General features: G+C 42.7%; 1 protein-coding gene across 8 annotated transcripts in view; it reads right to left on the minus strand.

Moving 5' to 3' along the window:
* Positions 1-5,299: 5,299 nt before the first annotated feature.
* The window catches only part of ZNF462 (zinc finger protein 462), an 89,694-nt gene continuing 73,510 nt past the window's right edge, over positions 5,300-21,483 (minus strand). For all 8 annotated transcript variants that reach the window (XM_021533996.3, XM_085567251.1, XM_021533998.4 and 5 more), the window contains 5 exons: positions 21,286-21,422; positions 15,800-16,023; positions 13,193-13,325; positions 8,740-8,854; positions 5,300-7,855 (listed from right to left, as the gene is read on the minus strand). In XM_021533996.3, the coding sequence (XP_021389671.2) occupies positions 7,654-7,855; positions 8,740-8,854; positions 13,193-13,325; positions 15,800-16,023; positions 21,286-21,422 (811 nt within the window). In that variant the 3' untranslated portion in view covers positions 5,300-7,653. The remainder of the gene's footprint in view (positions 7,856-8,739; positions 8,855-13,192; positions 13,326-15,799; positions 16,024-21,285; positions 21,423-21,483) is intronic.

Below are 21,483 nucleotides of genomic sequence, written 5' to 3' on the forward strand. Positions count from 1 at the left end.
CTTGTCAGCTTTCCAATTAAATTACATGGAAAGAAATCTAGGTTACAGCATGAAACCCTGCAGAACAAGGTCCTAATTGCTAAACATGAACTTTTAAATGGATTAAATAACAACATACATTTAATCTGGTGTTAAGAATATAATTATACTCTTGTTGCTGCTGTTCATTGAGTCATTTGTATGGGATATGGTGTTGCTGCTGTTCATTGAGTCATTTGTATGGGATATGGTATCAACACCTGACCACCTGCCCTTCCTGCTTTTGGTTAACAGCACAGAAGCACAACCTGTTCCTCAGGGAGGGATCAGTCACATTTAAAACTGTTGACCCCCAAAAATCCTTTTCCTGCCACTGAGCTGAAGAAACATAAGTCCTGTTTGCAGCACCTCAACCAACAACCATAATAACATCTCCTTAAACAGCCCAGCTCCTACCAGCCACATCCTTGCCAGCATTTACCCCCTGGCTTCCAGAGCAATCCCGTGAAGGAAAGGAGGAAGAGGAGCTTACAGGAGCAGCTGAGGAACAGGGAGAAGAAAACACCATTTTGTAACCTCTTTTCCTGGAGGGTATTTTTGTGGCATTAGCAAGAAATACTCTGCAGCTGCAGCAAAACATCTCAAAGGCCTCGTGCCTTTCTGCAGGCAGCATGTTTGGAGTGGTGGATATTTATTTACCTACGAGAAACCAAACCCCTTCCACTCCTGAAGGACTATTTTTACTCAGATCATGTGGCTTCAACAATCACGTGCCTGAAGTCCTGAGCAGTCTAAGCAGAGGAAAATATGGGTTTTTTTCCCTGAAAAAAACACATCAAAAGCCTAGTGTTATACAGAGCTTGCCCGCTAATTATCTGTTGGTTCTTACAGACAAAAACTACCTTCAATGGTTTAAAATTCCTTTAACTGCAGCATCTCTGCTAGAAGCCTGCAGTGACTTTGGTCAAAATGATTCCACAAGGACCTGAAGCAGTATTTGGCACAGTAGCTCAATACAGTTTTCTTCAGTTGCAGACAAAACTTTAAATTTGAGTCCAACATTTTCAGCACGAGCTAAATTAATTTGAGGCATTGCTGGTGAATACCCGCCTCTCTCTAAATGCTGCTGAGAGCACAACAGAACAGCTGCAGGGAGACACATTTCACTTAGATTTGGAAGTCATGCATGTACATTTGGCTAGACTGAGCTAAGCTCTTCATTAACAGAAGTGTAAACTCCACAGAGAATTCAAGAATCGAGTTGAGGCATATTTGCTGTTACACCAAATATTCAAAGAGGGAAATTATTTGAGAAGGAAAGCGTGTCTCCTCCCATTCCAGCACCTGACTTCATTTTTTTTCCTAAGCACACTAGCTGAAATTAATCAATTGCAATTCTTCACTGATTATTTTATGAAAAATGCATTTTATGAAAAACGTCAGAGTGACACAGCTCACACAACTAACTTTTAGGAAACATTTATTTTTGGGATATTAAAATAGCAAAAATTTTTAACACAATAATATTTTACCTCTCAGTTCTCATCAGAAAAACTAGGTGTTTAGTCAAATCTAGAATTGAATTAGTAGCAAAAGTACTGTAACTTATATAATCAGAACACAAAATTAATGTCAAAGAGGTAGGACTTCTACTTCTGTGGATAAAGCTTTTGTCAGAATGGATTAAGGTGAGACTTTCATTAGGGACAGATTAGTCCCTTCCTGCTCCCGGCAGGACTTTCTTTTTTCTCCTTGGGAGTCAAGACATTGAGCCAGAGAGGGAACACACCTGATCTGATCAATATCCACATTCTGCTGGAACAAAACAGATCTCAAATGCAGCAAAAGGAAAGTCAGTTCTGCTACCTGGTCTTAGCTGCACAGTCCATCTGTTGCTACAAAATACAGCGCATTGCATGAGAATTTATTTTAATTTGCTTATTTTTGAGCCCTTTTTCTCAGTTTTTTGCAAGCTGACAGGACTTTGCTTAGGTTCCTTCCGCTGTAAAAAGGGAGAACACTGGCTCAACCAGAAGAGCAAAGCAAACCCCAAAATCTCCCCACACTGGCACCATTTTGGGTGTTTAGCTTGATTTGCAGCTTACTGTGTGAGTGCTGAAGAGAAAGGATTGTAGGACCCAAGCTGGAATGAATTAAATCTGAAATAGAGATCTGTATCTCCTCCTCTGTAATAATAATTTCCTACATGTTAAGAGGCCTTGTCCACTGTCCCTTGGCAGCGATGCCTACAAACCTAAAGAGAAAATCTGATAAAATCCACTTTGAAGAAATCACTGTCTCAGTTACATGTAATGTCACTGAGCATACATTTAGGTCTTGGCTTTTTTTGCTCCTGCCTTTAGATTTGCCTTTTGGTTAGAAATTATGAGACACAGGAAGCCAGAAATGCTGCTCAGAGAAGAGCTGTGAGTCAGTGAGCACACCCTCACATTAGCTCACACTCCACCAAAAAACGTGGGCTTCCAAAAAGAGACAAGCTGAAGATGTCAAGGGTTTAGAGAGCACCAAATAAGTAGGAATTGGGAGACAGGCTCAGGAGGGAGATCTGGAGATCAAGAGCTTCAGCCTCTTGCCAAAAGAAGGATTATTGCTGGCGTTTGTGATCTCCAGTGGTGGTTGTGACCTCCTTGCTTCGGAGCCAGGCGGCTGACTCTCATGGAGCAAAAGTCCTGTGTTCTCAGAAAAACACTGAAGGAAGACTTCAGGGTGAGGAAGAGAGCAGAAACTTGGGCCAGCTTCCACTGAGCTGGACACCAGCAGTTGTGCTGAGACGTTTCCTCCTAGCCTGGAGCCTGACTTCTGCAGTGTAGGTTCACATGAAGATAAACTGGCCACGAGTACCAAGATTTCACACCCACTTCCCAGAGAGGGGGTTTTCCTCTGGAAACCCCACAGATCCAGACTCGTATGTGACTCTGCCAAGCTTCAGTGCTGTCCCTGAGTCACAGGACAACCTCTAAGGCTGAACTCTCCTCCAGGGAGGCTGGATGTTTGGAAAGGAGATGGAGATGTCAGCCTGATGCTATTCCCATAGCAACTCCTGCCAAACCTTTGCTCTGGGGTGGATACAAAGGCAAGAGCTCTGCACGGGGAGCATTCAGGCACTGCACCTCCAGGCTGGAAGAAAATGCCAGCAGCCAAGATAGCAATAATGAGGCAAACATTTACCCAGGCTTCATAAGCAAAGGGAGGACAATGAGCCTGGGAACACAGTGTGTGCAAAACCCCACTTGTCCCACAGCACAGACATCCCCTGAAAGAAAGGGACTTGCCCATCGAGGCGGAGGGATAATAATGTGAGTAAAGGATCATTTTTAGTCACCATTCCCTTTGTTTCTTCCCTCCCACTCCTGTGATTTCAGCTCAGCACAGGGTCCTCAACACAGGTGACCCAGGGAGCTTGAGGAAAGACAGGGTGAGATTGTCACTGTAGTCACAGGACAAGAGGGAGTGCATTAAAATCAAAGAGAATGGGTTTAGATGAGATTTTAGGAAAAAGGTCCTGGCTGTGAGGATGGAGGCACAGTTTTCCCAGAGAAGCTGTGGGTGCCCCATCCCTCAAGGCCAAGCTGGACAGGGCTTGGAACAACCTGGGATAGTGGAAGGTTGGAACAAAATTATCTCTATGGTTCCTTCCAACCACAACCATTCTATGATTGTATGATCCAGTCACATCCAGCCTGATACCTAAAGATGGAAATCAAATACTTTTTTTCAAACTCACACAATCCTGACACTAAGCTGGGTGGGAAAATGCAGCTGCAGGAATCTAGAACTCACCCCAAGATCTTCCATTATTTCATCAGTGATGTAATTCTTATTAGTGATATATCACTGAGCAGCACTTTCCTCTTATAATTTAGTGAAAGTGCAGGTAAGCTCTGAGCTAGAACACATAATGTGCAAATTACTTGTAGGTCTTTCTGAATAAATGTTTCCAGAGATTCCTGAAAAAAGGTAGTGTCTGATACTACCAAAATGCATAATTTCTACCTTTTCCCTGTAATCACAGGTAAAGGAAATAAGCATCTTAACAGGGAAATATTTCTCTCCTTCTTGACTCCTAGGAAAAAGGCATGAGCATGTAAAGCTATCAGGTGATCAAAGGTTTCATGCTGTTTCACAGCATACACATTCCTTTGAGATCCAACTCCAGTACCACCAAAAAAGCTGTTTAAACTGGGAGCAGGATCTGATTAAAACACAACCAGACAGGGGAAAAAAACCGCAAAAAACCAACAACCTTCTGACATCTTACCAACATGCATTTAAAAACCTGTATTTAGCAAAGGAAGAGTCTGTGACAATATCACAAGCATCACTTTGGGTTTTTTGCAGGAGAATGTGGAGATACATCCACCTCCAGATGAGAACAGCCTCAGTGCTGGATCCAGCAGGTCAGCAGATACCAGGGAATGCAATATTGCAACAGCTTATGCCAGGGCTGAGTTGGCAATACAAATACCAGCCTGTCTCCATCTAATTTGACCTCTCCATATAGCCTGTAAAATTTCCTCATTTCTGTGTTTGGGTTCACGAGGAGCCAGCAGAGCTAGGCAGTGTGCCCCTGACCTCTAATGGATGTTGGGCTGGGGCACATTCGAGGCATTTTTGGGGGATGTTGTAGACCCCAGACCTGTGTGAGCTAAGGCAAGTCACTCCCCATAACCTGCAGATCAAAAATTCCCTGTGAAACACTGGGGGAAAAGCTGCAGGAGGTAAAAAAGCTCCGACCCAGGGCTGCCAAGTGCAAAACCATTAACTTGTACGGACCCATCTCCAGAGTAATATAAATACAAAAACCACACAAGACGAGCAAACACTCTTAAAAAGTTTTTATTAATTTTCATTGTTTTTTTTTTTTTTAAAAAAAACAAACCCGTCAGTGCAACAGTTCAGTATCCCCTTCCTATCCCCCATCAGTAAGCAGTAATTTTAAAATCAGGAAATACCGAGTGCTGAAGCCAATGGGTTAGCATTTTGCTATTATTTCCTTCTGTCAAACTCTGAAAAAGTCCTCTGTATAAATTAAACAATGAAAAAAATGTTATTTTCAATTCTATGTCATTACAGTCAACAGAATCATAATAATGCACCTAAAATGTGTGTCCACAATATATCAGGTATACATTTTTGGGAAAAGAAAAAAAGGAAAAAAATATGACATTCTAAGCTTGTTAAAAGGATAATGGTCCCATATTTTTTTTATTACAGGTTAGCAAAACAAAATCCAATGGATTACAATATTTACATGTTATTTGAAAAATTAAGTAGTGATAAAAGCATGTCACAATCATTGTTTCTTTTTTTTTTTTTTTTTTTTTCTTTTTCCTTTTTGGTAACCATTACAAACACCCAATCCAGGTATGGAACTGTTTAAATATATTTGAAATGAGGCCAATTAAGAAACAAATACAGACACAAAATGTGTATTTATACTTGTCCCTCCAATGTGTCTTTTCTATGATGTTCCCTCCCTATTAAAAAAAAAAGAAACCAAAACAAAACAAAGCAAAACAAAACAAAACAAAAAACCAACAGAAAAATCGAAATAATCCCCCTAACATACAATTGATGAATCCCCAAAAGCAAAACACCATGCTTCTCAAGTAGCACTTATTCCACAAATGCAACATTTTTGCCATCGCTTTTAAGTGAAGCTCTCCAGGACACAATTTCCTGGAGAGCTTCCTATTTTCCCCCCTCCCCCTCCCCCAGATCCCCCCCAAAAAACAAAAAAACCAAACGAAGACACATGCATTTCTAAAACTAGGTTTCAGTCAAGTACTTTCTACTTTTTGGAAAGAAACTTTTTTTTTCCGTTTTTTTTTTCTTTTCTCGTTTTTCTTTTTTTTTTTTTTTTTTTTTTTAATAATTTTAATTTTTTTTCCTCTTTTTTTTGTTCACAATCAGAACATACCGTGGGCACCAGATCCTGTATTGGCCACGCAGGCAAAATCCCCAAATTGAGTTTAAATAGGCTTTGTACCTACAGAGTAGGTGCAGGATCAGCCACTTAAGGTATGCAGGTTCCTATCGATTCTACACTGCTCCCCTCATGCTAAAATGCTAAGGAGGAGGGGAAAAAAAACTCAGCAACTCCATCCACTGAATCGAGTTAAAAGTAGTTCTCCAGGCTCAATGTGGTGTGTAACCATCTCACCTCCACTTGCAAAAAGATGTGTTAACAGACACCCCTCCCTCCCGCCACACCGAAACAAAACAGAAATACAAACAAAAAAACAACCAAAAAAAAAAAAACCAACTAAAAACCCACGCACAAACCACAGACAGAATTTAATTTAAAAAAAAAAAAAAAAAAAGGAAAAAAAAAAGGCAGCCAATCTCAACGAAAAGTTACAGTTGTGAGACTGATCGATGTTAATATGACAAGCAACAGAACGGTTATGAGGACCCATGTGTTTGGCCCATGAGCTGCATAGCTGTGCTGTAAGTTTGGTTCTTTAGTCTTTTTTTTTTTTAAAGTTAAAACTTCTTTGTTATCTCCATATGTTTAAAATTAACGAGGACAACGACGAGGACGACGACAACAACAAAAAAAGGTTCTATTCACAAGATCTAGTCTCCTTGCCCTGTCCCCCACTTGAAAAGAAATACTCATTTTTACATGAGAAACTTAATTGTGCTGTATTTGTAACACCTCAGGCTGATAGAAAACAAAATGTGTGGCAAACAAAACCGCACAATCAGTCACATGAAATCTACCAAATACTAAAATTATAACTGAATACTAACAAACAGCTTACCTGGAATAAAGTATGACAATTCACAAACAGTTATCTAGGAATTAAAGTATCTCTCTCTTTTTTTTGTTTTTTTTTTTTACTAAAATAATTAAAAAAATCACAGTATTTTAAGAAATAAAACCCACACTGGGATTTTAAGCACAATTTGTTTTTCCTTTCTTTAAAACTTTTTTTTTTCTTCCTCCATTCACCACCTTGCCCAGCAGTCTCTCTACATTTAACCACAACAACAACAGGTAGTACTGACAAATGCAGAGATCTCCCTTGGTTAATTCTGAGGTACTAGGAAACAGGTGACTGTTTTAAGCAAAGCAGTTTCTGGTTTGTTGTTTTTTGTTTGTTGTTTTTTTTTTTTTTCCGTTTTCCTTTTTTTTTTTTTCCCTGTGGTAGTTTTGTTTTTTCTTTTTTTTTTCTCTTTTTTTTTGTTTTTTTTCTTTTCTAAAGCAGTTGCTTTCAGTCTGGAAAAGCGTTACGTATTAAAACTAGAAAAACGCACACAAACTTGTGCGCCCGAAAGTTGTCCCCCTACCACTTCTTCCACGCTCACGACGCTTCCACTCATAAAACAATCGAAGTCTCCACTGCAAAGCACGATGTGTAATGTAGGAAAAACACGGGGAGTTGCTTCATTAGTCCAAAGATGAACGTAACTTCCCATCGTCAGATCCAGGAGGAAAACAAAGATGCAGTGATGTAATGGGAGCCACTTATTCCATCACTTAAATAACTTTAATATACACACACTCACACAGGTACCAGTGCTTTGAAAATAGATCATTCAGTCCTAAAAGCAGCTTTATTTCTTCCTTCTGCCCTCCCTGCCCCGCCCCGCCCCGCTCATCACTGTTCAAGTACTGTCGATTATAACCACACCGAACGCTTGCTCTTATTCGCTTTTGGCCTCCGGGGTGTCGAGGAGAGGTTGGTCAGCAGGCACCATGCTGACGGCTGTTTCCCCGCCGTGGGAGTAGTCCACCACCATGGTCTCGATGCCCTCCTTCTCCTCGGGCAGCGTGCTGGGCGTCTCCTCCCCGTCCTCCTTGGGCTGGCTGTCCTCGCCGCTCCGGTGCTTGCTCTCGCTCAGCGCCCTGCGGGAAGCGAGGCGGTCGGACACGGGGCACAGCCAGGCCAGCCCGTGCCCGCCACACGGGGCACAGCAGCTGATCCCTCCCCAGAGAGGCAGCCTTTGAAGTCGCCTGGCGGGACATTCTAGCCCTGAAACCGAACCTCTGTTTGTTCTGCGCTGGGACGGATTTGGGATCAGAAGGGAGGACTCAAACTGCGACGCTTGGAGTTTATTCCATCTCCCCCCGAGTCCCTTGTAAACAAGACTTGGGAGGCACCAAGCAAAAGCACAGGAAAGGAGTGCTTTTCCCAAGGTTAATAAAATCCAAGAAAACTTTTCATAGGCTGCAGCATTTCAAGTACTTATGTTCAGACTTACATTCTCTTAAGCGTAAGAGAAGTTATATTTTCTTATCCCATCATCTCTTATCCCATCTTAACCCACAATACCATATTCAGATGTTTCCCACATGTCAGTAGTCTGGAGTGGAATCTATTCTTTGAACAAACTGGCTAGAAAAGAGGTCTCTGCTACATCAAAAGAAGGAAACAGATTGCTCCAGAGGATTCCTATCTGTGATGCCTATCATCCCACAGTGTGCAAATTGGCGTAGAGGAGAAATTTTCTTTTAAAATCACTTAAGGGAAGTTAATCCTGGCCAACAGGCATTCACCTAGGGACAATCTTAAGTTTTAGAATCACATTAAACCCTACAGTTTACAGCCACCTGTAGGGTCAGAAAGCATGCAGAGACATTTGATGACTATCCAAAGACAAATTTGGTCTTCACAGAACTGTGTTGGCATCTACTGCAGCATTTTTGGAGGGCAGGGATGAGGAGGGGGGAGCACACAGAGATTTACTGACACCTCTGGCTGCTTGGCAAGGGAACACAAACCAACTTACATGCCATGCCTCAGCACATGCCTCTCCCACTCGGAGCCCTCGGTGAAGGATCGGCCACAGAACTCACACGGAAAGCGTTTCTCTGGAGCACTGCTGTCAGGAAACATCATGGGATCTGCAAAAAGACAGCACAGCCCGTGAGCTCAGACCTGCCAGGGCAAGAAGGGACCACAGTGACCCTACTCCAGTCCTCTCTGCTGCACCTCTCATCCCACAGAAGCAAAAGGATTTTCTCATCAAATAACTGGGAAAATGCAGCTGCTGAAAAGAAAAGCGACACTGCAAGGTCTTAAAGCATCTCTACAAGTAAGGGTAACAAGGGTTACTACTTCCTGCTTCTCTATTTCAACAAATGAAAAGACTAAGGATTTTAAATTCCAAACCAAAACTGCAAAGCTCAGGACTGAAGTGGCTTGAAAGCAAAATCAAAATCCCCACCCAAGGCCATCATTAATTTTGGAACTGTTAGTACAAATTTTAGAAAACACACGGTTTTAACATGTGATTCTTGTAATAGATCATGATGCCTCATGGATTAAGTCCTGCATCCTAACTGCATAGGTGTATCATGCTCATCCTAATCTTTTATACAAAGTGCTTGGGGCCTCATTTGCAGAAGTGTTGAACACCTTGTAATATGAGTGAAGTCACTGGCAGCTCAGGGAATGACATTCCTGAAAGCCAAGCTCCATGTGAACACAGCCTGCTCTGACAAAAGATGAAACATTTTCTCACAAATTAAGAAGATCACCGCACAAGCCATTGAAAATAATTGCATGAACTATCTCACTTGATTCTTTTGCTGGAAATGAGACAGCACCATCTGCTCAGAGCATTAATTCCTTAGCAGGGATTATCTTAAGCAAGAAATCAACAGAATGTCTTTCTGACTCCTCCTGAACTACATAATAAAAGAAAAGGGATTTTGCTTAATTTTGGTTCTGATCTCTGCTCACTTGATTTCTTCACTCTCAGACTTACTCTGTTCAGCATCAGTCTGAACTCAAAATTGCTCACACATTCCCTATTACCCACACCTAAGTCCTGCAAATACATTTCTCTGACACACTTCTCAATAGTTAACCTTTACCTCAGTTTTATATGGAATGGTTCCTGACACAATTTTTTCGCCTCTTCCCGTGAATGAAAAAAAGTCCACTTTGTTTTTCTTATTGCTGGGGGTTTATTTATTGTGTGGTAAAATACCATCAAGCTGATGTGTTGGGGAACACCAGAATGCAAGCAGTAAATGCCATCAGGTCAGTTTACATCTGGATTTTTGACACCTTAAACATGGCACAAATGTATAAACACACTACAGCACACAGACTAGTCATGACACAGAGATAAATATTTTCAGAGGGTAATTGTTCTGGAGGCAAATACTGCTGATGTTCTGTACAGAAGTATAGCTATGGATGGATAGTGGAAGGGGACCCTGCCCATAGCAGGGTGTGGGACTGGATGCTCTTTAAAGGGCTGTTCCAACCCAAGCCAGTCCATAATTTTGCCTGCAAATCCCATTAAGTTTAGCAAGTGTTACTCTAGTAAATCCGCCACCTCTTCATTCAACACTATCTTGCTCATCCTACTCCTCAGTAAGTTTTGCCTCTAGGGATGTGAATTTGGGCTGCTTCCCTGAAGCTGCTGTGGGTGCTGCAGAGGAGAAGTAACACACTGCACACACGCCTGACCTCTGTGTGGTTTTGCTCTGCCACACATGTAAGCACTTGTGGACATTTAATTTTTGCCCATTGTGGAAAAACACTTCTTGATCTGCTGAGACCAAGACACAAAGATCAGTAAGAGCCTTTCTGAGACACAATTCTACCTGGGAAAACTGTTCTTGGCATGGTCTATGCCAGACACTGAGGCACCACAAGACACTTCCATTTTTCCCCACACATCTCCTTTTATACTATATCCTTTACCACAAGCAAATGACTCCCTTCCTTTCCCACCCAAGAGTGCAGTTCAGCTCTGCCCGTCCACATGGATGAGAGCCTTTGTTAGGTCCAGCAGCCCATTTGAAGAAGCCACAAGTTCTTATTTGCACCTCGAGTACTGCACAGAGCAGGTCAAGTCAAAGCGGTGCATCCAGGGAAGAAATCCTGAGTCTCCCAAAGTCACAGACCTCAGACAGGTATTTGGAGGCACTCTCAGCAAATCCCACTTCCTCCTAACACCACAAAGGCTAGAATTGCCAGATGCTCCCCAGCAGCACCCAGGACTGCACAGTTTTGATGTGGTTTGAAAGCTGTGACAACATTAGCCACTGTGACAGGCTCTCTGCTACCAGGGCAAACCATTTCTGTGTCAGAAGCATCTTCTGAAAATGCCTAGGGAGATGCCAGTGTCCTTCAGTTCCTGCCTCACTGGGACCTTTTCCAAAAATCTTGCACCTTAAGAGTTGTAATTCACACAACTTACCTAGAAAAGTGCAATCAATACAACTGGATCTTTTCTAATACCCTTGTTGTAGTAGGTGTGTTTCCTGCATTTTCTACCTATTTTACTATAATCCATTACAAATGCTTAAAAGATTGAAATGGACAAAAAACCTCAATAAAACCAATGGTGAAATATCAACCCTACAGGCCAGAGATGAAAGAAATGCTGCAAAGCAAACCTGAAAATATGCCTGATTTTTTTAGGGTGGTCATCCAAACAAGCATGCAGAAATCATTTTAGCCAGTCACAGATTAAAGAAAGCAGAGACAGAGGTGAAAAAAAAAAAAAAAGTACAGAATCATCAAAATGCTGCCTTGCTTAACTCTGAAACATGAGGATAACACATCTATTAACCCTTGCACATGTAATACTCCAGCATGGAAGGCGGTATTTTTATACTTCCAGGGTGTAACCTAAAGCAAATTTAAACAATAAACTTCACCTTGGGCTGCCCCCCTACCCCTGGCACATGCACAGGGATTTGTGAGGCTTGGCAGAGAGCACTTTCTTCTCCCTGGTCCGGGCACCAGAGCCTCCAAGGTCACCTCAGCACCTGTGCCCGTGTGTAATGCTAAGGTAATCCTCACAAGGACAGCCTGACTCCTCACCCCCTGCTAGCTGTGGGTCTGCACACGACATTAATCAGCCTGCTGCATCTGCAGCTGAGGTGAGCTGGTGCTTTAGTCAAATCATGACACAATTGTTGTTCCAGACACCAAGCCGAGAGGGCTGGAGATGTCCCCGAGGAATGCTGAACTCTGAGATGCACATGGAACTGACATCCCTCCTCTGGTTTTTCTGCTGCTCTACCTCTAAGACCTTGTGCAGGGTATTTTTCATTAAAACATAAATGGTTTCCTATCCAATTGGCCTGCATTCTCATTTAAGTTAAAAGCCATCACTAACTGCTCCTTATAAGCACAAACTGAATTCACACCGCAGGGACACAAAATAAAATCCAAGATGCTGGCGTCTTGCTACTAAAAGGTAAGAAGCATAATCTAGTTCTGTAAACTACCTGTGAATCCAGGGAATTTTTCAATGCCTGGAAATATGTACACAGAAACTTTTTTTTTTTTTTTTGTGAAAAGCCCTTGAGTGGGTTTGAAAGCTAAAAAATCAGGAGGAAGATGTTCACCGAACACGGTGGTGCACCTTTAGCTGACGTACACAGAACTTGGCTAAGTGGAATTGTCAGCATCAGGTGGCCTCTCCCTCAAACCATGAGGGGACTAAAGATATTAAAGAGTTGTTGCATTATATGATGCACTGTTGTACCAGACAAAACACAGTTGCACCCACATTGGAATAACTTGCCTTTCACGGGAGAAGGTTGTTGGAAAGGAAACCCTTCATTTAATTATCAGAAGACTTACTTTTTCTCTGCTGATCTAAATTCAACCAAACCAAAGTATGTGGCCTAGCTCTGTTGAAGTCAGTGGGATTATTCTTCAGTACAAACCTAGGCACGTATTTAAATATAAAATGGTACAGACAGGTGGGCATGGATGTACCCTGGTTCTGGAGCTGCCAACTGCAGCAAATGCAAAAAGGACTGACTGTCTGACAAAGAATGCTGGGCACAGAGGTAAATAACAGCCCATAAAGCAGCCTCCATCCCTCATTTGGTCAATGCCAAGTGAAAGCTGGAAACCGGTTACCAAAACAGAAAATCTGACAGGCCACTAAAATACACTTACATAGCTTTCCAAGCCCTTATAAGATGATATCTGAACAGGCAGATTAGTCACAGATGCTATCTGTGCTTTCCCATAGTGTGTATTCTCTCTGAACAGACAAAAAACTTGTCAGGAGGATTAGAAACCTAAGATTCCCACAGGAGCTGTGTCTTCAGGAAAGCCACATTCTATCACTATATCTGCAGAATATGTGCTGTCCACTCAACAGCTGACCTGGCATGGTTGGACTGGTGAGGCAGGTTGCAGTGCCCCAAAAAAATCCAACAAGAACCTCCCACAACATGTCAAAGAGCTGTACTGACCTCTCTCTTGAGCCTTGGGGCTTAACTCTTCTTCTTTTTCTTCTTCATCACTGCTAGAGCTCTCTGTTTTCCCTTTCATTTGCTCCAACTGGTCCAAGTTAACCCGTCCAACCAGCTCAAAATTACGACTCACCTTTGAAAGAAACACTTCTGTTAGCACTCAGTACAATCACCAACCAGCCAGGAAAATGGCCACAAATGCAAAACAAAACTAAGTACACCCCAAAGCCTGCTCAGCTCGAGGTGACATGCAGTCTCCATAATCAAATTAACACTCATTAATTTCCAGGGGTAATGATTCTTCCATCGCTGTTTATTCTGCATTTCTCATTTCTGTTTTTTGGTAATTAATGAGATTGGGTAATCCCCCTTCATTTCTTCATCCAAGAAATGTAAAACATCAAGTCGTATCCTCATTTTTATGGCATTATTCAACTGCTGTGATCAAACACTGCTACCACACATCCACGCTGAGGGGAAACTCTCTGTGACGGGTTCATTCAGCTTTATTCATGAAAGGATGGTTCTTTTTTTCACTAAGCACATGGCTGCTGTGTGGCACATACACTCTCACTCATTAATAACAGATTAATTTTCATTACGCCCGGGCTTCGAAGTGCTTTGCAAACTGATATGCAGCCTATAATGGGAACACTTCACCCAGCAGTCAAATTCAGCTAACCCTGGGGTGAAATGCACCAGCTACTTAACAGCTCACAGCAACAGTATGAAAGGAGCAGCTCAGGGCACAGGAGTCAGGAACTGCTCCACATCCAAGAGGAACAGTGGAGCAGCAGCCCAGATTTACAGTGGAGGCGGAGAGCGTGGAGCGTGACCAGGACACCAAGGCTAATACTTGCTGCATGACAAGCTCCCTCTGAGCTCATTGATCACTGCTGGGAAGGGTTTTGGATTCATCTTTCATGCAGAGAGACAGCCCTCCAGCAGCACAGGCACAGAGCCACGCAGGCAGAGGGGATGGAGACGGGGCTGCGAGCGCAGAACAACGCGTCCTGCGAGAGCTGAATGAAATATCAACACCCCCGACTGCTCTTTACCACGCTGCAGGAAAGGAAATGAGAATGATCCCAAGGAGGATGTGGAGCAGGCTGTAGGATACATACAAATACAAATCCATCCTGAATATGGAGGTGTGAAGATTCCTAGTACTGGGTTACAGACAGTTGTGACGAGGTTCTCTAACTTAACACATCACCCACAGAGGTTTAAACAAACAAGACCACACTCAAGGCACTTGATTCAACTTAGCTCATGTGAAGGAACTCTTTTTGAGGTGAAATATACAATCTGGGTAGTATCTGAACCCAGAACTTCGGACACAAATTGGAGAGGTATAATTTACCCACCAAAAAATGGGAAGAGATACCTTAAACTACCAGCACCACCACTGCAGGTCCAGATCAGAAGGGAGAGCTAAGTTAAGGGAATCATCTTCCCAGCCTGATGCACTGTGTCAAAAAAACCCAAGCAATAGTTCCTCCTGGATACCCCAGCATGATGCACTGTGTCAAAAAAACCCAAGCAATAGTTCCTCCTGGATACAGCAGGCACCTTGCTGTGACGACCAGGAGATGTGGAACTCCTTCTGTACCATTTGAATTGCAGAAGACTCTCCAGAAGTAACAAGGATGGCAGAGGATCCTAGCATGCCAACATAAATTAACAAAGTTTGGTTTTATAAGATGGCCAAATATTTTTTGAGCATGAAAACTGTCAGTGGTTTTTTTTTTGTTGTTTGGTTTTTTTTTGTTGTTGTTGTTGTTGTTTTTGTTGTTTTTTTCCCTTGGACTTCTGCTGCTAATACCTTCTATATATATTTGGCTTTAAGGAAAAACCATTCAGTCAATGAAGCTTTTAGTGAGGACCTTGGGCAGCTAAGCTCCAAGAGGGGAAGGCATATAGCTGCTTTCCCTGGAAACCTGCCAAGGAAGCACTCTAGGAAATATTCCAAAACACATCTCAGTTCTAGAACTTAAAACATCTCTCAGCTATAGAAATTCAAAGCTAGCAGTCTTCTCAAAGATTGGACCTGATATGCTCTCAGGTAATCCACAAAAACTCCTAAATGGTTTTGACTGAGGACCTGGTCAGACTTGCTGTTTATCTTTCCCTTGTCAAAGGTAAAAGGGGATGTATAGACCTCTTTGTTATTAAAATATGCGTGGCATGTCACGCTGCTGAAGTTACCAGAGTAATCCTGTGTTTGGAATCTCCTGCCTTTTACATGGGGCTGAATCACACTGCCTTGCTATTGTTCCACAACTCTTTCCCCACCCCCCTTTAGATAAATCCCACATACACAAGAGCCTTTTCCAGATAATCACACTCTGCATGCAGCAGTTTGCCAATTCTGATCAATCTGAACAGATTCAGAAACTATTATTTTTCAGTTTCTGAAGAAACAACAACAAAAAAAGATAAATAAAAATGAGAAAACAAAGCACAACATGAGAGTAGTTTTCAGATTTGGGGAGGGACAGTCAAAAACAACCCCAGAGTCAAGCTGGCTAGTCAGACATGCAAATAAACAAATTCAGTACTCGCAAAAACTAGATTGCCAGAAATTGAAGCTAATTGAAATATTACCTTGTGCTCATCTCGAAGGTGAGCATCCAGCTCCTCTGTGTGTTTGGTCTCATAGTAGCAGAGTTGGCATTTGTAAGGTTTCAGTTCATTGTGCTTCTCTATATGCTGCTGCAAGCTCTCATCACTGGAGCAGGTGAAGGTACACTTGTCACAGCGGAAAACGACTCCCTGCAGGTACTTGGACAGCTTGGAACGGCAGACTTCGATGGGAACGACCCTCTCCTCTGTGGGGACAGCACAATATCCACTTAACCACACCAGGAAAACAATCCTGCCTGCCAGGGCAGGGTTAATCTCCAAAAGCCACCAATGCAAGTGTCCTCTCTGACTGGCGATGGGGTAAAGAGGATGGGGATGGAAGGTTTAGGGCCAAGTGAGACTCCATCTGTGAGTCAGAGGAGCAGAGCCTAGGAACACAAAACCAGCCATAAATCATCCAAGAGCAAAAGTGTGGTTTTGTTTAGTACTTGACAGCAGCCGAGAGCTGCTCCTAGAAGAGTAATAAACAGGGGTGCTACAGGGTGTGCTTCCCAAAGCATCACACACTGCTGGCTCTGCATAAACTGGAGGGTGTCCTCACCACCACACCCAAACCTGCCCTCTGGGGACTGGGAAGGTGAGCAAGGCATCAATTCTCCCTGGAAAAAGGCTTGTGCAAGTTCAGCCAGCAGCAGAAACTCCCTGACATACCCAGAGCTTTCAGAAAGCCCAAACTCTGCACGCATGATGTACTGAAAATGCTCTTGCTGAGTTTTTAAACTCTGCACTCCCTCTAACAAAGCAGTGATGTTTAACAGAGCAACAATTAATTTCGGTCATTTGACACAGCCAGAATCACACTCGTCCACTGTGGTTCCCTCCACGCTGTGCACACCAGAGAAACCCCAAATCTGACTGCTCGGCTGAGGGTCACCAGCAGGTCCTCGTTAAGGCTTTTGTTACCCAAACTGGCATTTTGAGCTAGAACACTTGAAACTCAGCACTGTTCCTCCTCATGCACTGCATACTAAAGGAGGGTTTTTTGATCCTCCTGATCCAGGCTCATCCCCAAGGACAGGAGAAAAAAAAGAGGCCTGAATCTCTTATGGTAGACATGAAGGCTGAAGGAATGTGAGACGTGGCAGTGCACACATGGACCTGAGCCAACGGGCCCTTTCTTCTAGTGAGGAGGGTAAAATTACATCCAAAGACAACTACAGAAACACACACTCCCCTTACAGCAAGACTTTTTTTCTACAGCTCAACAAAATATTCCATCCTGCCTAACTTCTCCCTGAGCACAAAACTTTATCTATCTCATAACTTCCTCTTTTTGAAGTTTTCTTCCCGCAAAAAAAAAGAAAATAAACACCCAAAGACTTATGATTCTTTTTTACACCAACAACAACTTCTCTAGCTATTAAGAAACCAAATAGTGGCCATTCAGTGTGGAAACAGGGGAGGGGAGAATAGGGTTTAAGACACAGCAGAATTCAAAGCTGTGCTGCTGAGGTCACCAGAGAAACTTTTTACAAGGTTGTTGCAGCTGCGTGCTTTTGAGCTCTCAGAAATAAGTGACGCAGGCGGTTTCAGAAGTGAAAAAGCCAAGTGAAGTTTTCAAAAACAGAAATACTAACTAAAATATCTTAACATTCACTTTTCCTCTAACACCTGGTAGAGATTAAAAATGCTAAAACATGAGATGGCATAAAAAACTTCAAATCTACCAGCCTGAAGGAAAGCAGCATTCTGTTATTCACATGAACAAAACCTATTACCTCACAACCACACACACAAAGTCCCCAAATCAAAGGCAGCACAGTAAGAAAAGAACAAAACAGACACAAATATCAACTCTAGATTGAAAGACTTCCATTTCAGAGAATGATTTATAACTTTTACAAGATGTATTCATGTCAGTGAGCTTCCTCCAAGCTATGATTTGGAGCTTGCAGGGGTACCTGGACCTGGAATGTTGCATTTCCTCTCACCTCCAGCTTGCCCCTGCAAAGCTCTGTTTATTTAATTACTCATTTAGAATACACTTATCATGTCTGGACAACCAACAAAATTACAGCAAACCATAAAGCCCCATACAAAAATTGAAGAGGTAGCTTCTTCACCCTGTGAGACTTCTACAAAGCTCAACTGTGTCTAATCAAAGACTACTGTTGACACCTCACAAAAAGATGTCCTGACTTGTGAAACAATTTTGAGAGTGGTAATTAAAAAATTAACAACACAATAAACACCTAACAAAGGCATCATCTCGGTTTAAGAAATCCAATCCTTCCACTAGGCTGGAATATTCAAGCTAATTGTATCAGGGAATTAACTGGAAGGACATTAATGACTAACTATTCTCAGTACTGTAACTCAAAGCAGACATACATTTTTTTTGCTCAAGGCACAGGAGAGCTCAGAACTCTATTAGTCCTTAGTTGTAAGGAGAAATCTTTGTTCAGCAACACATCAAAGTATATACAACTCAATTCCTTCCCTCAAAGGTAAACAAGAAAAACCAAAAAGCAGTCCTACTATCTAGACACAGACCAATTACTTGGGTCATCCTGGGTTTTGAAAATACACATTTTTGCCTGGAAATCCAAACTACACTCACATAACAAGTAGCATTTGGATTCCAGTAGTCAAAAGCAAGCACTGCACAAAGGCTCTGCACGTATCTGTGAAGTTGTCTGTACAATGGAAAATGCCAGAAAAAAGCACGTGCAAGCAACCAGGATTTGTAGCAAGGAAGCCTTTGGGGGAGGTGGGTAAATTTGAATATTTATCTTAAAGGTTACTATTCAAAACATATGGGTGTTATTCTCTTATATGGAAGAAGAGAATCACTAGCTCTTTAAAGGAAGGATAAGAAAAAAGAAACACCCAAGGATTTAAAAGTATAGCCAACAGTGAACTTGGTAAGTTGAATTCAGCCCTGGAGAAACACCAATATACTTCAAAATGCATGAGGGGAATGCTGCTGGGAAGGATAACATCAGGAAAAAAGGTGGTCAGGCACTGGAAGGGGCTGCCAAGGAAGGTTTGGAGTCCCCATGCCTGGAGGTGTCCAAGGAGCACCTGGGGGTGGCACTCAGTGCTCTGGGCTGGGGACAAGGTGGGGATTGTTCACAGGTTGGACTTGATGGTCTCAGAGCTCTTTTCCAATGTGATTCTGTGACACACTAATAATTGCAGTGTCCAGCATAAATGAAAGGCTAACATGCTGCTAGATCAGGCATTCCCCGTCTTCTCTTGCCTGTCATAAAGACCAGGAAGAACTAGAGAGCCAAACTTCTCCTCACTGACATGCAGCAGCCCCTGGCTGTGTCAGCCCCTGGGACAGGACACCTGTAAGGAGTCTGTGCTCCATCTGTACCCACAGCAGAGAGGCTGAACTGCCCTAGCACTGGTCAGGGGCAGATGGTACATGAGAGAAGCTCTTGGAACTTCTCCTTCTTCATGGAAAGCAAATTCCTTGCCTCATTTTTTTGTTTTTTTCTCACTAGGCATTCAAGAGTCTAGCTGATACTGCTTTCACCCTGTGAAATTCAGCCTCTGTAGCCACTCATTAGGAAGCAAATATATTCTCCATTTCAAGCACATGCTGTTTCACCAAGGATTAGGGGTGCAGCAACTTGGAAGTAATGTAAGAGTCATGCATCTGTAAACATGCCTTTTGCACAAAAGGAACATTAACTATGAATGGATCAAATCCTTCACTCCTGATTTTACATACTGCACCACTCCATCTACCTCAAAACTAATTTTCTTGGGCCGCAGCTCAGGGTTATGCCCTTGCTTTGCCAATGCAATGGCCATAAAACAGGAAGGCTATCTCAGACTACATTGACTATCCCTCAGCCTCTTCTTCAGAGCACATTAAATCTTGTCAAAACCATCTGCTTCAGCTGCCACACAATTAAACACAACAGCAGAGGGCTGTTTTTTAGCTGGATTTATGCACCAGAAATCACTCTAAGTAGGAACCCTGGATACGTGATATTAAAGAAAACCATTTCGTGGCCTCTGAGACTGTTTATCAGCTATAATCCCATTAGCATTAAAACTTGTTTTACTCTGATTTTCTTCCCCCCAGCACTGTGGTGCATAACCATTATGACCTTCTGCCATAAGGTTTGTTTCAGTAGCAAAAAACTCTTTGAGGTCGGTTTGTGCAACTGAAGCAAGTCCTACAGAAGAAAAGATCTAGAGTTTCACTCACCCAGGAGGTGACAACCTCCTTTCAACTGGTCAGAAACAGCTCTGCACAAGCAGTAGAGCTACTTGAGCTCATGAAGTGCTCTTCCACTTCAGCAACTCGACATTCCCAATACCAAATCTATGCAAGATGGAAAATATCCTAAACCCATCCAGTTCCCTCTGTTTTAAAGGTCTGGCATGGTCACAAAATGGAGAAAACCAGGCAACATCTGACACAGCAACACCTTCAAAGACAGAAGTAAAAGCAAAAGCATCGTCCAAACCCTTGCAACCAAATATGTCTGCTTTGTAATGTGCTTTCTGAATCACTGACAGGTCATTTCCCCAGATGTTCCCTCAGAGCAGCCTTGCTAGCAGAAGAAAATCTGAATTCTGCCAAGCTCACTGTGCTGGTACAAGAAGGACTTCAAGCTACCAACACGCTGAGAAGTGGTATACTACAAGGAATTACAACAGCGCTTGTCACACCAGAATCTCCTCCAGGAAAAAGATGGCATGCAAAACCTGTGTTTGCTCACCACCAGTACCCCACTGTGAATCTCTGCCCAACCTGCATGCAGGCAGAGTGCCATCCCAACACATGGGTTTGGAATTCGGCAGCCAACAGACCATCCACAAGCATCAAGTGTGATAGCTGTGGGCAGGAATCCCAGCCCAGAGAGACCAAACTGCTGTCTCTTCTGAGCTACTAAGCCCACAGTTAATAGAATATAGAAATCCCTACTCCCACTTGTAGCAGGCTTAAAAAGCAAAATTTTAAAAATGGAGAGGTGTAGACAGAAAAGGAGTCATTACAGTAAAGCAAAAAATGAGATAATTATTTTGTCTCTAAGAACACGGAGGAGAAAATACTCAAGGAATTTATCAAGGGATATTTTGAGGCCTCTATGGTTAGCTGATAAACCTTTTGGGTGACTTTATGATAACAAGGCCTTTAAGATAACAAAGACATTGGCGGAGCACAGCTCTGACCTAGATCAAAGCTGCAAATTAGGGCAACTCTTTCTAAACAGGTGTTTGATGGCTTTTCACCTCCCTTAAGGAAAAGCTTAAAAGCTATCCCAAATCAGCACTGGCAAACTTTGAATTTTACAGGAAATAAATCAGACACATCTCATAGAAATGAAACAAGAAGACCATCAAGGGCTAGTGACTCCTTCAACATATTTGTCCTCATGCACAGAGAGAGGAAAGATTTAACAAAAGCTGTCTGAAATATGGAATGGAAGCAGAGCAGGGCTCCCCTCACTGGACATGGACACGGACACAGACACTGTTACCTCTGTGCAGAACTATGTGGTCGATCATGTTGCGTTTGTATTTGGTGTGGTAGAGACAGAGAGGGCAGCGAAGGTCTTTGGGTCCTTCCTCGGGGACCGCCGAATGCCCGGCCTCCACGTGCATAGTAAAAGCAGATCTGTGAGAGAGGAGGGACACAAGGGCAGCAGTCAGGAGAGCAGCAGCGAGGTGCCACAGCT

Source organism: Lonchura striata, chromosome Z (assembly GCF_050655825.1).
Source record: "Lonchura striata isolate lonStrDom1 chromosome Z, ASM5065582v1, whole genome shotgun sequence".
Classification (NCBI taxonomy): Eukaryota; Metazoa; Chordata; class Aves; order Passeriformes; family Estrildidae; genus Lonchura; species Lonchura striata.